Consider the following 13376-nt stretch of genomic DNA (forward strand, 5'->3'; position numbering starts at 1 on the left):
AGAATGAGAGAATACACATCTTGGAAAGTGGTTTCTTTACCTTAAGAAAGTCTTGGGGTTTACATAACAAAAGCTGAGGCATCTTGGGTATAACCTTCCCCATTCTTTTATCTCTAACACCTAATTTATCAAATTCCTTCACCATCATCTCCATATTGCTCGCTGAGCAACCGAGAAGCAAAGGCCATCTCCTAATTCCGTGGTCAATATCCATTTTGAGCACCTAAGAAAGCAAAATCATAACAAACCATGTCTTAGTAAGACCAATCATGGAACAGCAATGATAATGACAACTTAACAAACACAAAACCACCAATTTATCTGATCGACATGATGTGGGAATAGTTCTATGTGCTTACCGATTCACTGTTAAAAAATGAGACGATATGGGAATAGTTCTCTTGTATGCTTGGTGAGAGGATCCACGGATACTTCTGCAATAATTTTCCAGAATCCTTGTTCACTACACTAATCTGAACCTATACAACCCAAATTTGCAAGAATCAGCAACCAAAAGAAAACAAAGAAAGTGCAGCTCCATGCTAAATTATGTACAATCAACCAAACAGGCATACCTTCTCCAGAGCTGCGGCTACCCTTCTTTTGATCTCGTCAGTTTTGCTGAGCATGATAGGAGGGTACAAGAGAAGTACTTTGCCCGAGCAACCTTTAGGAATACCAATGCTTTCAAGAAACTCTACCATAGGCTTCATATCATTTTCTTCTGAAAGTAGAAGAAGCCGAGGGAATGACTCGATTAAAAATCTGAATGATGCATCTACAGAACCGAGCATGTCCAAACCTCCACGCCTTGCTTCAATCTAAAATACATTTTTAACATTCATCTTACTAAACAATATAGTGCTTATAGCGAAAGCTAACAGGAGAGAGAGAACACACACACAAAAACCTTTTCGAAAAAGGAAAGAGTTTGCTGCACATCTTCATCAATAGGAATGGATAAGTAGAGCATCATTCGTCGTGCGTACTTTCCAACAAGACCATTCTCATCACTTCCAGAAAAGAATATTTCCTTGAGGTACTTAACCTAAAAAATCCAAATCCAAGATTAAAGTACCATGCCAAAATCGAAATCCAAACCCAACCTAACAAAAACATACAACACTAGCAACTCTTGATTTTGATGCACAATCAACATCTCTATCTCTTAACGTATATTCTGAAATTGATATCGAACAACAATCAGTGAATAATTACCTTATGGAGAAGAATGGGAAGCGATTCAGAGGAGACGTAATGAGCCAAATACATAGCAGAAGACAAACTCAAACCAAGACTCTCCAAAAAGGCAACTTTGCCACCATCACCCTTCTGTTTCACCATATAAATCACTTTCTCCTTAAACCCTAAACCCTCGATTCCCTCAGATTCTTTACTCCCTTTCCACGAATTCCATTCCTCCAAATCCCTAACTCCATCAACGATCATTCGCGTGTACTTTGGACAATTCGAAGAGATGAAATCTGAATCGACCTCGGAGATTCCAATCTCTAGTCGGAGAAACCCAGCAATAGATTCCTGCGCGAGAGAGGCGTGGTTTGTCTGAGACGAACTAGAGCTGCTAGAATTCGAATCACCGTGCTGCGAAGAGGCCGAAACAGCTACGCGGCCACTGTGGTTGTACCCCGAGAACAAGGTCACGCGACGAGGAGAGAAGAATAAGAGAGAGTTTGAACCAAATTTACAAGATTGTAAAGGAGGAGAAATCAAGGTTAGGGTTTCGAAATTGCAAGAGCTATGTAAAAGCTCCATAAAAGCAAACAAAGATTGACAAAGTTCGCTACTTTGCTTCTACCCACATCAAGAGCAAGAAGAGAAGAAGCTGTTGCAGGGTTTATCTGTAGCTTATGAATTTAAACCATTTCTCGTTTTTCAAAAACAATTCAATTAAAACAAACCCGGTTAAGTCAAACCGGTCTGAGCCATTGGGCCTTTTTTTTACATGATCGATGCTTTAATAAATACCGTGATGGGCCTACATATAATAGACCGTTTACATAACTGATTATTTAACAGAATACCATATTCCTCCCAAGGCTGGGTTACACTAGTTCCTTTATCTTCAGCTTCACTTGAAACATCATCATCTGATTCTATTTAGTTACCAAATTTTCTTCAGCCATCTCAAAACTAGGATTGAGATTCTGCAGCTGGAGATTCCGGATTCGGTGTACAAGGATCACTCTGCGAGAAAAACAAAACGAAAAAACCGTTACACACAAGAAAGAAAAAGATCAAACCTTTACAAGATTTATTAGAGAAGAAGCACTCACAGATGCTGAAATCGAGACTTGGCTAGTGTGTGGAGACTTTCCTGCATAAAACACACTCTCTAAACTCTCTTCACCAATCTCTCTTCACCAATCTCTCTTAACCGGTTGAGCTCAGGCAATATCTCTTTCCCGAGATCCGGTCTATCTTTTCTTCTTAGTTCCGCGCATTGAAGCGATAGCTTTGCTAAAGACAGAGCTTCTTCCACAGGCCAATCAGGTACTTCTGGATCAAGCATATCTTTTAGAGTTCCTTCTTCGATGGCTTGCTCAACGTAGTAAGCCAAACCCATTGGCTGTTTCGCAGTCAAGATCTGCAAAAGCATGATCCCGAGTGAATAAACATCTGACTTCACACCCAACATTCCGGTTTGTTGGTACTCAGGATCAATGTAACAGAATGTTCCTGCAGCTGAAGTGACTCTGTACTGTGTAACGTTTTCCGCTACTGCAGGGACTAATCTTGCTAGCCCGACATCGCTGATCTTGCTCACGTAGTTGTAATCGAGGAGAACGTTTCCTGGTTTAAGGTCTCTGTGGACAATTGGTTCAGGTTTGGTCTGGTGGAGAAAGAGCAGTCCTGTGGCTATCTCAGCAGCGATTCTGAAACGTAGCTGCCAGGTTATTGGAGGTGTGTTTCCTCTCCTGAAAAGCCGGTCTTCTAGACTTCCTTTGGCCATGTATNTGGAGACTTTCCTGCATAAAACACACTCTCTAAACTCTCTTCACCAATCTCTCTTCACCAATCTCTCTTAACCGGTTGAGCTCAGGCAATATCTCTTTCCCGAGATCCGGTCTATCTTTTCTTCTTAGTTCCGCGCATTGAAGCGATAGCTTTGCTAAAGACAGAGCTTCTTCCACAGGCCAATCAGGTACTTCTGGATCAAGCATATCTTTTAGAGTTCCTTCTTCGATGGCTTGCTCAACGTAGTAAGCCAAACCCATTGGCTGTTTCGCAGTCAAGATCTGCAAAAGCATGATCCCGAGTGAATAAACATCTGACTTCACACCCAACATTCCGGTTTGTTGGTACTCAGGATCAATGTAACAGAATGTTCCTGCAGCTGAAGTGACTCTGTACTGTGTAACGTTTTCAGCTACTGCAGGGACTAATCTTGCTAGCCCGACATCGCTGATCTTGCTCACGTAGTTGTAATCGAGGAGAACGTTTCCTGGTTTAAGGTCTCTGTGGACAATTGGTTCAGGTTTGGTCTGGTGGAGAAAGAGCAGTCCTGTGGCTATCTCAGCAGCGATTCTGAAACGTAGCTGCCAGGTTATTGGAGGTGTGTTTCCTCTCCTGAAAAGCCGGTCTTCTAGACTTCCTTTGGCCATGTATTCATAAACAAGAATCCCAAATTCTGGACAAGCTCCAAGAAGAAGCACCATGTTTGGATGCCTTATGCAGCTTAACACTTCAACCTGAGAAAAAACATAAGGCATACGTACGTCTTTCTCTCAAAGATGAAAACTTTCTTGTATAAAATCAAAAAAAAAAAGGTAGAAAGNAGCTCAGGCAATATCTCTTTCCCGAGATCCGGTCTATCTTTTCTTCTTAGTTCCGCGCATTGAAGCGATAGCTTTGCTAAAGACAGAGCTTCTTCCACAGGCCAATCAGGTACTTCTGGATCAAGCATATCTTTTAGAGTTCCTTCTTCGATGGCTTGCTCAACGTAGTAAGCCAAACCCATTGGCTGTTTCGCAGTCAAGATCTGCAAAAGCATGATCCCGAGTGAATAAACATCTGACTTCACACCCAACATTCCGGTTTGTTGGTACTCAGGATCAATGTAACAGAATGTTCCTGCAGCTGAAGTGACTCTGTACTGTGTAACGTTTTCAGCTACTGCAGGGACTAATCTTGCTAGCCCGACATCGCTGATCTTGCTCACGTAGTTGTAATCGAGGAGAACGTTTCCTGGTTTAAGGTCTCTGTGGACAATTGGTTCAGGTTTGGTCTGGTGGAGAAAGAGCAGTCCTGTGGCTATCTCAGCAGCGATTCTGAAACGTAGCTGCCAGGTTATTGGAGGTGTGTTTCCTCTCCTGAAAAGCCGGTCTTCTAGACTTCCTTTGGCCATGTATTCATAAACAAGAATCCCAAATTCTGGACAAGCTCCAAGAAGAAGCACCATGTTTGGATGCCTTATGCAGCTTAACACTTCAACCTGAGAAAAAACATAAGGCATACGTACGTCTTTCTCTCAAAGATGAAAACTTTCTTGTATAAAATCAAAAAAAAAAAGGTAGAAAGATTGTTTTGTTACTTCTTTCTGAAACTGTGATCGTCCTTGAGCTGCATCAGGGCGTAGAACTTTAACAGCAACACTTGTGTGATCAAGATAGCCTCTAAAGACAGGGCCATAGCCTCCTTCTCCAACCTTTTGAGACTCTGCAAAATTTGAAGTAGCTTCTTCGATTTCTTCAACCGTGTATTTCCTATACCGCACAAATCCGCGAGAGAATGAATCTGATTCCTTCAGTGTCTTCATCTCTGCAGTCAACCTTCTTTTAGCTTCCACTTCTGCTAATCTCTTTGCAGCTTCAGCAGCTTCCAAAGCTGCTTTGGCTTTAGCTCTCTCTTTTTCCACTATTGACATTGCTGCTTCCTCTGAACTCTTTGCTTCTTCCAACCGTCTCTCCTCTTCGGTTCTCAGATTTTGCAGCTCCGTTGCCTAAAAGTTCAGAAAACGATATTTGATTCAAATGTGCTAATCTCATTTCCTTTACATTGAATTAGACGTTAGCTTCTTACTACCTGTTGTCTAGCGCTTAAAGCTTCTTTGCAAGCTGTGCTATACATATCCATGGTTTGTTTAAGCTCTAAACGCAGCCTCTTCATTTCAGCTTCAACATCATCCTGCAACAACACAATCCCATCTAAGATGAAATCAACCTTTATAAGAAGAAAAAGTAGACAAGGATCTTGAGTTAGTACTAACCAAGCTCTGAGATGAATACGAGGATGTTCTACCGCTCTCTTCAGAGAATGTAGAGGATTCGTTAGGGAAACCAGGATCACTGAACTTGAGTCCCAAGCGATGTGAGCCAATGCTTTGCTCTGAGCTCGTTGACATTCTCGAAGTCCTTGCAGATTCAGGAAAATCAAGGCTGAAGGAAGAGCGCTCAACGCTCGGTCTCCCAGAGCTGATGAATGAAATGTCAGATTCACGATGAGAAGAGGGACTGATGAACGAAAGGTCGCTATCTGAATCATATAAGTCCCCATATGGCTTCCTTCTCACTAACGGCGATCTACCAAAAAAAAACAGAAATATGTTGAATCTTTAAGTCTTCATGTAAGACATTTTAAAGTTAAAGACACCAATCAAGTTCCCTATACCTTGTTGCATCTGATTCAACTGATCTGCGCGGTCTAGAAGGTGTATTACCTGTTTGCAAAACCAATGGAAAGACACAAAATTGGATCACTCAGAACTTCTGTCTTGCTTTTTTTTGAAAGAGAGAAGTTTTAAGTTTTTATATTATAAACCTGCAGAATTGGAATGGTCATGGTGGTTTGGTGCTTTGTCAGGAGTATGAGGGTAATGGTTGTCAATCTCACATTGCTGCATGGAATTATGGTAAGGAGCAGGACGAGATGCATTTCGTACTGATGCAATTTTGCCTTTTGAAATTACATAAACGCTGCAGAAATCTGGAGCAGATTTTGACACAGTTGTTGGCAAATCCGTCTTGAATCTTCTGCTCAGAGTCAATATATCACAAATTTACATAATCCGTTGTGGAAAAAAAAACAGAGACTTTTGTAACAGAATCTGAAAAGAAGAAGATAAAAGTAATTACCTCATGAAGCCATTACGTGATGCGGCTCCAACGACTAAGTTCTCGATTGCTGAAGATGAAACATATTCGGTAATGGCTCTGACTTTGTCTGCGTCTTCCAGCAAAATGTCTTGACAATTTATCTGCTCAAACAGAATCGATTAAGGGTGTTTCTCCAAATGATTCAAAGTGAGGACCTTTGTTTAACAAAGGGTTTTGTGATTGTGAAGATAAAATATACCTCTTTACGGGAGCAATAGCAGTGGAAGGATACGAATAGATCTTTAGCTATCTTCTCCAATTGCTGTCTCTGCTGTGGCGTTCCGTCTTCAAGATCTGCAACAACAACAACAAAAAAAAGTTACCAACTTTACCGAGGAGAAGAAACTTTTTGAAGCTGAAAATTTATATGAAAACCTGAAGAGGAATGGGATTTGGAGAGGACATGGATAAGGGATATGGTTTGGCCACGAGAAGCAAGATTGTCGATTGTCCATTTGAGAGCATGTTGGCTTCCTTTGTCTTTGTCTATTGCAACTGCCACCGAACCACTTCCTGTTTCTTTCTTTGTCCCGTTTGCTTTTGGTAGCCACATTCTTTTTCTTCTTCTTCTTCTTCTATATATTATGAGTTAAAAAATTCCAAACCAAAAGGAAGGAAAATGGTCTATTCCCTCTTGAGTCTTTATGATACAAAGAAGAGGATACTTCAATTTGATTTTCACAAAAGAAAAAAAAAAGGAAAGAGTTTGATTGATCAAAAGATTCTTTTTGGTGAAAACAAATGAAGTAGATTGTAAGCTTAATGGGTTAGAGAATTTCCTCTTTTTTTCTGATGGTTGTTATTTAAGGGTTTTTTTATTTTTGGCTGATAGTCTAATTTCAGATTCTATATCACACACAAAAAAAAATATAACACATTTGTGTGGTTTGGACTCTTTTGTTCAACATGTTGAATATTGGAAAAAGTGTAACAATGGTCTAAATTTAAACGATCACCATTTGAAACTTTGCCTTTTAATCACCATTGGAAACTTGCCTTCCAATAGACGGTAGACAAAGGCAAAAACTTTCTAGAACTTTCAAAATGTAAATGATGATATTTGTGACTAAAACAGAAACTGGATTGATGTATGTTCAACCTTTGGCATATTGGATAATAAAATTCTTGTAATAGACTAATAAATTCACATGTTCCCTGATATAAAATAAATTTATGAAAAGTGTCGTCATGGCAAAGAAACTCGTGAGCGATATTCTGCGAGTGCCCACAACGGATGAATGTTTCTATATGCAGCGTAGTGTAACGTGCAGTTCTTCAAAAATACTCCGGTTGCTTGCTGGAAAAGTTATCAAAAAGACTTCAATTAGCATTTTTTCTTCAAATTCCATCAGCAAACAAATCACAGAATATAGTGTCCCCAGCAGTCTAAGATCTAATGAGACCACAAAGTCGGATTTTGAACCATTTTGGTCTTAGAGAAATGTACCTGTTGAGGAAAATCTCCACTAACCAGTTGTGAATTGATGATAAGTTTTGCAGCACAGTGAAGAGGAACCGGATCTCTCTCCGCCTGTTGTTTAAAACAATCGTCATATATAGAGCTGTGTCACTAACAACTAATTTCGCCGATAACTTTTGAATGTTTAAAACCTGTCCGGCGTGAATGAGACCCATCAAAGCCCAAGCAGTTTGCACCACGTTTGATATCTCCCCTTCTTGTTCTATGTATCTCTGCATAGATCATGAAATTTAGAGTGACTGAATGATCCTACATTAAATTGATTTCATTGAAGCGCATACCTTTGTGGAGCATGAGAGGTAGCTTTATCCCCAGCCTCCGTTGTCTTTCTGAGTTGCAAGAAGAAAATGAACGCCTTTGCGCATAGCCACACAGTCATTGTAAGTTTTACCAGCAGCTGCTAAGCCTGCAAGAGCAAACCATGTACCGTACGTGAAGCAAATACCCCAGTTCCCGTACCTGTCAATTAAAAGAACAACTGTTATTAATTTGGTTTGTTTAGATATCTGTGAACAAAATTCTGAATCGTTGCAATTGTTACTGTACCATGAACCATCAGGCGTTTGCATGTTTTCTAGGTAATGCACAGCTTTGCTGATGAAAGTGGTGATCTCCGTTTTCCTGTGATCTGGGAAGAGTTGCTTGAATAGACTCAATGCTTGGATTGCAGATGACGTGCACTCGCAGTATTCATGCTCAACCACAATGTCCGAGAACAATTCTGTGGGATTGAACAACTGAGACAAAAGTATAGAGAAGATTATGTGACCGCGTTCAAAAAGTATGTGTTGGTTGTTTGAAATCAATTTATGGTTTTTGGTTCTTACTTCCAACCATTTGGGAGCACCAGCAGGCTCCCAGGCAGATACACCTCCGTTTTTGCTCTGAAACAAGTGAAACTGTCACGACCTGCACACGGGTATTTATTATAGACGATATTAATTTTATGACTGATAATGCTCACCTGTAAAGTGAGCAGGATATTAACAGAATCATAAAGTCTCTCTGGGTCTTGTTTTGGGCCAACAATATCCGGTGCCAACATCGAAAACAGTAGGCAGCACTACTAGACCAAAAACAGTAAGGATGCATATACTACTTGGGATGCTCAGTAAAGAACATGTCAATGTGTTCGGTTTACACCGACTGAATTACCTTTAAGCCATCACCTGTGCAGTCTGAAACTTGCCATCCGTGATCTCGGTCGGAAAAGGTCCAGGCTCCTTTAGATATATGACGATACATGCTTTTGAAATCACCTGAAGGGTTCTCTCTAACCTTCAATTGTTTTTCAATTTGTAAGCCAATTTTCTATTCTTCAAAAGAAACACTTAGTAGTAGTGTTACAGTATATGCTGCAGGGGATGTCGAACCTGTGAATTCTTTATGAACTCATGTCCTCTCCTGAGTACATCAGAGATTTCACTGGAGAGATTACTTGCAAGTAAAGCTTGCATCGCGAACCCTGTATCCCAAAGTTGACTTCCAAAGCTCTGCATAAATCTGTGCCAATCAACTATTTTTCGATTTCTTACCAACTCAAACTTAGACAGCATAACAAAATTGGATTTCTTATCTCCAAGGTCATACCTGCATTTTCATCCCATCTTCGGCCACCCACAAGTAATCGGAGATTCTAGCAAGATGCTTCTTGAAATAATCCCCGTCCGGATCTTCAACCCAACAAGCTAACATACATAGTACCTGTAGAAAGAGACAGTAGTCAACTCCAGCTTCTCTATGCTTTCTGTCTAAGTGTATAATGTTCTTACCTTTTTAACACACCCAATGGTGATATAACGGCTATTTTCATCTTCATAGTGTATGTGTTTCATTGCCACCTGAAGGGATTTTTGCCTAAGAAGCTTGTTAAATGGCCAACGTGCAAGGAAAGGCTCCACGAAGATAGAAAGACTGTCCCATATCAACTCTTGAACCAGCGGACGGGGATAGTATGTATCTTCCTAAGGTCAAGTAAGGGAAATGTCTCGGTGTTCTTTTCAGGGAAAATAAAATCCTTAAGAAAAATGATGATACATCCTAACATTCTTACCTTTGCACTAAGATGGCAGACTTTCTTCCAGTTGATTTCTTCATAAGGCTGTAAGTACAATTCTTTGCGGAGTTGTAGAATCAGAGGCGTTATTGGTCCAACAAACCGCTTCCCATAGAGATACGACATTGGCAAATAAACCATCCGGCAGTAGCACCACATTTTCCCTGCAAGAATCAGTTTCCAAATTTAGGTTTTGGCTCAAACACAACAAGGTTCTGTTGGACACAAATCGTATTTCAAGATATCAAGAAACAAACCTGGATTCACGGGAAAGAAGGAAGGTAAGATCCAAAACTCAGGAGGCATTGGGATGCTTCCAGACCAGTCAAATACACCAAGTATCTGCAAACAACAACAACAAAACATAAAAAAAGACTGATTATAATACAAACATTATTAGTCATAAATAATTAGATTACCAGATGATCTGAAATACTTACCGAAAGCCAAGTTTTACCCCAAGAAGGTATGTAGGTGACACCACCGTGGAAAAGAATCCATTCTCGGGCTCGTCTACACGCATTTTCATGACCTCCATCAGGACTTTCTCCAAGTATACGCATGCATATGTAATTTAGCGCAGTACAGAACATTGTGCTATGACCTTCAATGTGTAATCCCCACCCACCATCTTCCTTCTATGGACAGAAAGTCCAACATGAGCACATTGAACAAGATACATCTCGTTGGGGAGCTATAGGTAACACTGTATACCTGATGACAGTAGATGTATCGTAGAATCTCTCTTCTATGTTCTGAAGTTAATACTTCATCAAGATTTCCCGTGATATATAGACAAAACACCTACACAGTGTGTACCGGAGCAACAAAGCTTCAGACTTTCAATTTCTAACATTCCACTTACACGAGAAGAACCAAATCACACTGATCCCAAATCCAAATTCTGTCACCGACCCATTGAAATTATCGATTTTCCCTACTGCAAGATGAAATCTCTAATCTCTGATCCTACAAATTGAAACGGCGAAGAACAAAAACTTACCAACGGCGGAAGGAAAAACAAAGGGCCGGCGTTTTCGGCCGGCCAGTGACCGTCTCTGGCCTGCAACGCCGAGAAGAAACGAACACCTCTCCGTAATGCATTCGTCGCCGTTTCGAATGTTATCTTATCGGAGCCTTCAACTTTCACCGGCGGTATCACTTGCTCGAACTTTTTCTCTTTCAGAAACTGTTGACCAAAATTTGTTACTTTTTATAAATAACAGACACATTTCGTAAATAAGCTTTTCTTGTGGGGCTTTTCCTAATTTCACAAAATTAACAGAACGTTCCAAGTATAGTAGTTTTTACAAAACCTGCATGCGCCACAAGAGGTCACTGCTTGCTTTAACATGAAAACGATTCTCGTAGAAACTCCGGCGAGCCTCAACGACGGCGTCTCGTTCTTCCGGTGAGCCTCCGTCAGGATCAAACTCCCATGTTTGCCGTCCGACGAAGTTGTTTGTAGTGAATAAGTAAGGATCATCTCCGTTTCCTTCTCCTATCTTCAACCTCCACATTACAAAAACTGTGAGAGCTAGCTAATACATGGTTTCGTAAAACGTTCACATATATTTTTATAAGTGGAAGTAACTTTAGTTTAAGATAAAGTATGTGGAATTTTGGTAAATCTATGATAATAAAACACCGACAAGAACATGTTACTTCTGGGATGATAGAGAATTTAAGAGACACAAAAAGAGATTACTTGTTGGTGGAAAAGATTTTGGTTAATCTTGGATACGTACATAACTACATACATATAATTATAATACATTTAGATAACTTGAGAACATACATAGTCATGATACAATACAAAAATATAATACATATAAGTGTGGATCAATAGTTTGCTTATTCAGTAGATTACTCAACCACCTTCATATAAATAATAGCTTATTGCAAAATAGAGGTCATGACTTATATGATCCCAAAACCATAGTCAATGAAGTTATGATGGATCTAACTTCTTCTCTCTGATGAAGGTTTTTCATATGCCAATGGGACTCGTCTCCTATACTCTGCCAGTGCCCAAACTGGGAATATGTTTCTGTATGCTGCGTAGTGTAACAAGCAGTTCTTCATGAAAGCTCCAGTTATCTCCTGCAAAAAAATACAATTTTTGGACTTTTTCAAAATTTATGCATTTAGTTAGCATCAATTCAAGAAAGCGTCTTTCAAATTAGCAATGTAGGTGTGCCCTTGTTTGTCTTAGAACAGAAGAAAATCTTAGGCAGCAAAAAGACCAGCCAAAAATTTAGAGTCTGCGGGGTTATAGCTCATCAATTTCTTCATAAATCTTATGAGGACATGTCTAATGCTTTTAAATGAGCAGCTTTTTGTGTTAGCTTTGTTTAATGTTTCCAAACGTACCTGCTGAGGAAAATCGCCATTCTCCAGTTGGGAGTTGATTAAGAGCTTCGCAGCACGGTGAAGAGGAGCCGGATCTCGCTCAGCCTGTAGTGTGAGATTAGAAGAAACAATTAATGACTTTCATATGGATCTTTTCTATGGCGAGGAAGTAAAAGTTCTCAGCATATCATAATCTGAACCTGTCCAGCATGAAGTAGACCCATCATTGCCCAAGAGGTTTGCACCAAGTTTGATCTCTCCCCTTCACTTGGAATGTATCTCTGCACACCAAACCAAGTATATTTTTTCTTGAATCAGTGAACTGGGAAAAAGACGCTTACATTGCAATGATTATTAAGTGACTATACCTTTTTAGGACATGACAAGTAGCTTTCACCCCAACCTCCATTATCTTTTTGAGTTGTGAGAAGGAAATGAACGCCTTTACGCATAGCCAAACAGTTGTTGTACGTCTTTCCAGCAGCTGCAAGACCTCCCAGACCAAACCATGTACTGTATGTGAAGCAAACTCCCCAGCTTCCATACCTATCAAGCCAAGATTTGTTGGTAAAACCAAAATCTTTGTGAACAATTTCACTGTGTCTAAAAGCTAATTTATATAATACCATGAACCATCAAGCATTTGTATGCTCTCTATGTATTGTACGGCTTTCTTGATGAAAGTGTTGATCTCTTCTGTCCTGTGATACGGATATAGTTGCTTGAACAGGATCAAAGCTTGGATTGCTGATGAAGTACACTCATTGTACTCGTGCTCAATCACAATGTTAGCAAATACTTCAGTAGGATTTAGCAACTGAAACACGAGAAAAAAAGTGAAAAGATGTTTATGAGAATTACTTTCCTGGGATTCATAAACATTGTGATACAAAATCTCGATGTGATTTCGTACTTACTTCCAACCATTCTTGTCCACGGGCAGGCTCCCAAGCAGTTACACCTCCATTTTTACTCTGCAGCCAGAGCACAGAAACAGAAAAGTTTCTTATCATAAAAATTTGAGTTAGTGTGTTCTATATATGGTATAAAGCTCACCTGTAAAGACAGTAAGATAGTAACAGACTCATGTAACTGTTCAGGATCCATTTTCGGGCCAACTATGTCAGGTGGCATCATCGAAAGCAACAGGCAACACTACAGCAAAACCAAGATAAGTGTGCAGATTAGGTGGAAAGCTGACCAACTTGTTAGCATAATCGAATTCTGACTAATCACCTTAAGCCCTTCCGCTGTGCAGTCGGAAGCTTGCCATCCATGATCTCGATCAGAGAAAGTCCACGACCCTTTGGAGATGTGACGATACATGTTCGTATATTCACCCGAAGGGTTCTCTCTAACCTTAAGAATTCTCAGC

The 13376-nt window shown here is 40.1% G+C and overlaps 4 protein-coding genes across 9 annotated transcripts in view; all 4 read right to left on the reverse strand.

The window, feature by feature from the left end:
• Positions 1 to 2728, reverse strand: part of LOC104703233 (transcription termination factor MTERF2, chloroplastic-like) — a 4653-nt gene extending 1925 nt beyond the window's left edge. The window contains exons 1-6 of the mRNA XM_010419205.2: positions 2295 to 2728; positions 1219 to 2205; positions 911 to 1048; positions 576 to 821; positions 360 to 479; positions 41 to 223 (exon numbers count right to left, since the gene is read on the reverse strand). Coding sequence (XP_010417507.1) covers positions 41 to 223; positions 360 to 479; positions 576 to 821; positions 911 to 1048; positions 1219 to 1773 — 1242 coding nt within the window. The 5' untranslated portion in view covers positions 1774 to 2205; positions 2295 to 2728. The remainder of the gene's footprint in view (positions 1 to 40; positions 224 to 359; positions 480 to 575; positions 822 to 910; positions 1049 to 1218; positions 2206 to 2294) is intronic.
• On the reverse strand, positions 2983 to 6820 carry LOC104703234 (U-box domain-containing protein 52-like). Its single transcript, XM_010419206.2, has 9 exons — positions 6489 to 6820; positions 6313 to 6407; positions 6093 to 6214; positions 5779 to 5990; positions 5629 to 5677; positions 5228 to 5540; positions 5044 to 5145; positions 4553 to 4960; positions 2983 to 3710 (listed from the first exon to the last, which is right to left on the reverse strand). Exons 1-9 carry the CDS (start codon positions 6664 to 6666, stop codon positions 3006 to 3008), a joined length of 2184 nt encoding a protein of 727 aa, XP_010417508.1. The 5' UTR covers positions 6667 to 6820; the 3' UTR covers positions 2983 to 3005.
• LOC104703235 (beta-amyrin synthase-like) lies at positions 7157 to 11172 on the reverse strand. Of its 3 annotated transcripts, none has more exons than XM_019227980.1 (17): positions 10966 to 11172; positions 10653 to 10838; positions 10364 to 10453; positions 10090 to 10287; positions 9907 to 9991; positions 9647 to 9813; positions 9366 to 9557; positions 9184 to 9297; positions 8967 to 9086; positions 8749 to 8871; positions 8558 to 8656; positions 8421 to 8477; positions 8140 to 8330; positions 7875 to 8052; positions 7725 to 7805; positions 7585 to 7644; positions 7157 to 7410 (listed from the first exon to the last, which is right to left on the reverse strand). In XM_019227980.1, the coding sequence occupies exons 1-14, from the start codon at positions 11167 to 11169 to the stop codon at positions 7899 to 7901; spliced, it is 1980 nt and encodes a 659-aa protein (XP_019083525.1). In that variant the 5' UTR covers positions 11170 to 11172; the 3' UTR covers positions 7157 to 7410; positions 7585 to 7644; positions 7725 to 7805; positions 7875 to 7898. The 3 variants fall into 3 exon arrangements, with proteins under 3 accessions (XP_019083525.1, XP_019083524.1, XP_019083526.1); XM_019227979.1 differs by having other exon boundaries at positions 7561 to 7644; XM_019227981.1 differs by lacking the exons at positions 7157 to 7410; positions 7585 to 7644; positions 7725 to 7805; positions 7875 to 8052; positions 8558 to 8656 and having other exon boundaries at positions 8258 to 8330; positions 8421 to 8502.
• Positions 11407 to 13376, reverse strand: part of LOC104703236 (camelliol C synthase) — a 4605-nt gene continuing 2635 nt past the window's right edge. For all 4 annotated transcript variants that reach the window (XM_019227983.1, XM_019227982.1, XM_010419207.2 and 1 more), the window contains 7 exons: positions 13058 to 13156; positions 12919 to 12975; positions 12628 to 12818; positions 12370 to 12547; positions 12202 to 12282; positions 12023 to 12106; positions 11407 to 11752 (listed from right to left, as the gene is read on the reverse strand). In XM_019227983.1, coding sequence (XP_019083528.1) covers positions 11612 to 11752; positions 12023 to 12106; positions 12202 to 12282; positions 12370 to 12547; positions 12628 to 12818; positions 12919 to 12975; positions 13058 to 13156 — 831 coding nt within the window. In that variant the 3' untranslated portion in view covers positions 11407 to 11611. The remainder of the gene's footprint in view (positions 11753 to 12022; positions 12107 to 12201; positions 12283 to 12369; positions 12548 to 12627; positions 12819 to 12918; positions 12976 to 13057; positions 13157 to 13376) is intronic.

The sequence above is a fragment of the Camelina sativa genome, chromosome 7 (assembly GCF_000633955.1).
Source record: "Camelina sativa cultivar DH55 chromosome 7, Cs, whole genome shotgun sequence".
Lineage (NCBI taxonomy): Eukaryota > Viridiplantae > Streptophyta > Magnoliopsida > Brassicales > Brassicaceae > Camelina > Camelina sativa.

Bases quoted from the DNA above. Each gene is read 5' to 3' on its own strand.
- LOC104703234 (XM_010419206.2), bottom strand. From the start codon at position 6,666: ATGTGGCTACCAAAAGCAAACGGGACAAAGAAAGAAACAGGAAGTGGT. The intron at 5,991-6,092 runs GTAATTACTTTT...GACTCTGAGCAG, and splicing joins TCACGTAATGGCTTCATGAG to AAGATTCAAGACGGATTTGC. The intron at 5,146-5,227 runs GTTAGTACTAAC...GTGTTGTTGCAG, and splicing joins CGTATTCATCTCAGAGCTTG to GATGATGTTGAAGCTGAAAT.
- LOC104703235 (XM_019227980.1), bottom strand. From the start codon at position 11,169: ATGTGGAGGTTGAAGATAGGAGAAGGAAACGGAGATGATCCTTACTTA. The intron at 8,872-8,966 runs GTTCGACATCCC...AAACAATTGAAG, and splicing joins AGTTCATAAAGAATTCACAG to GTTAGAGAGAACCCTTCAGG. The intron at 8,478-8,557 runs GTGAGCATTATC...CACTTGTTTCAG, and splicing joins ATATCCTGCTCACTTTACAG to AGCAAAAACGGAGGTGTATC.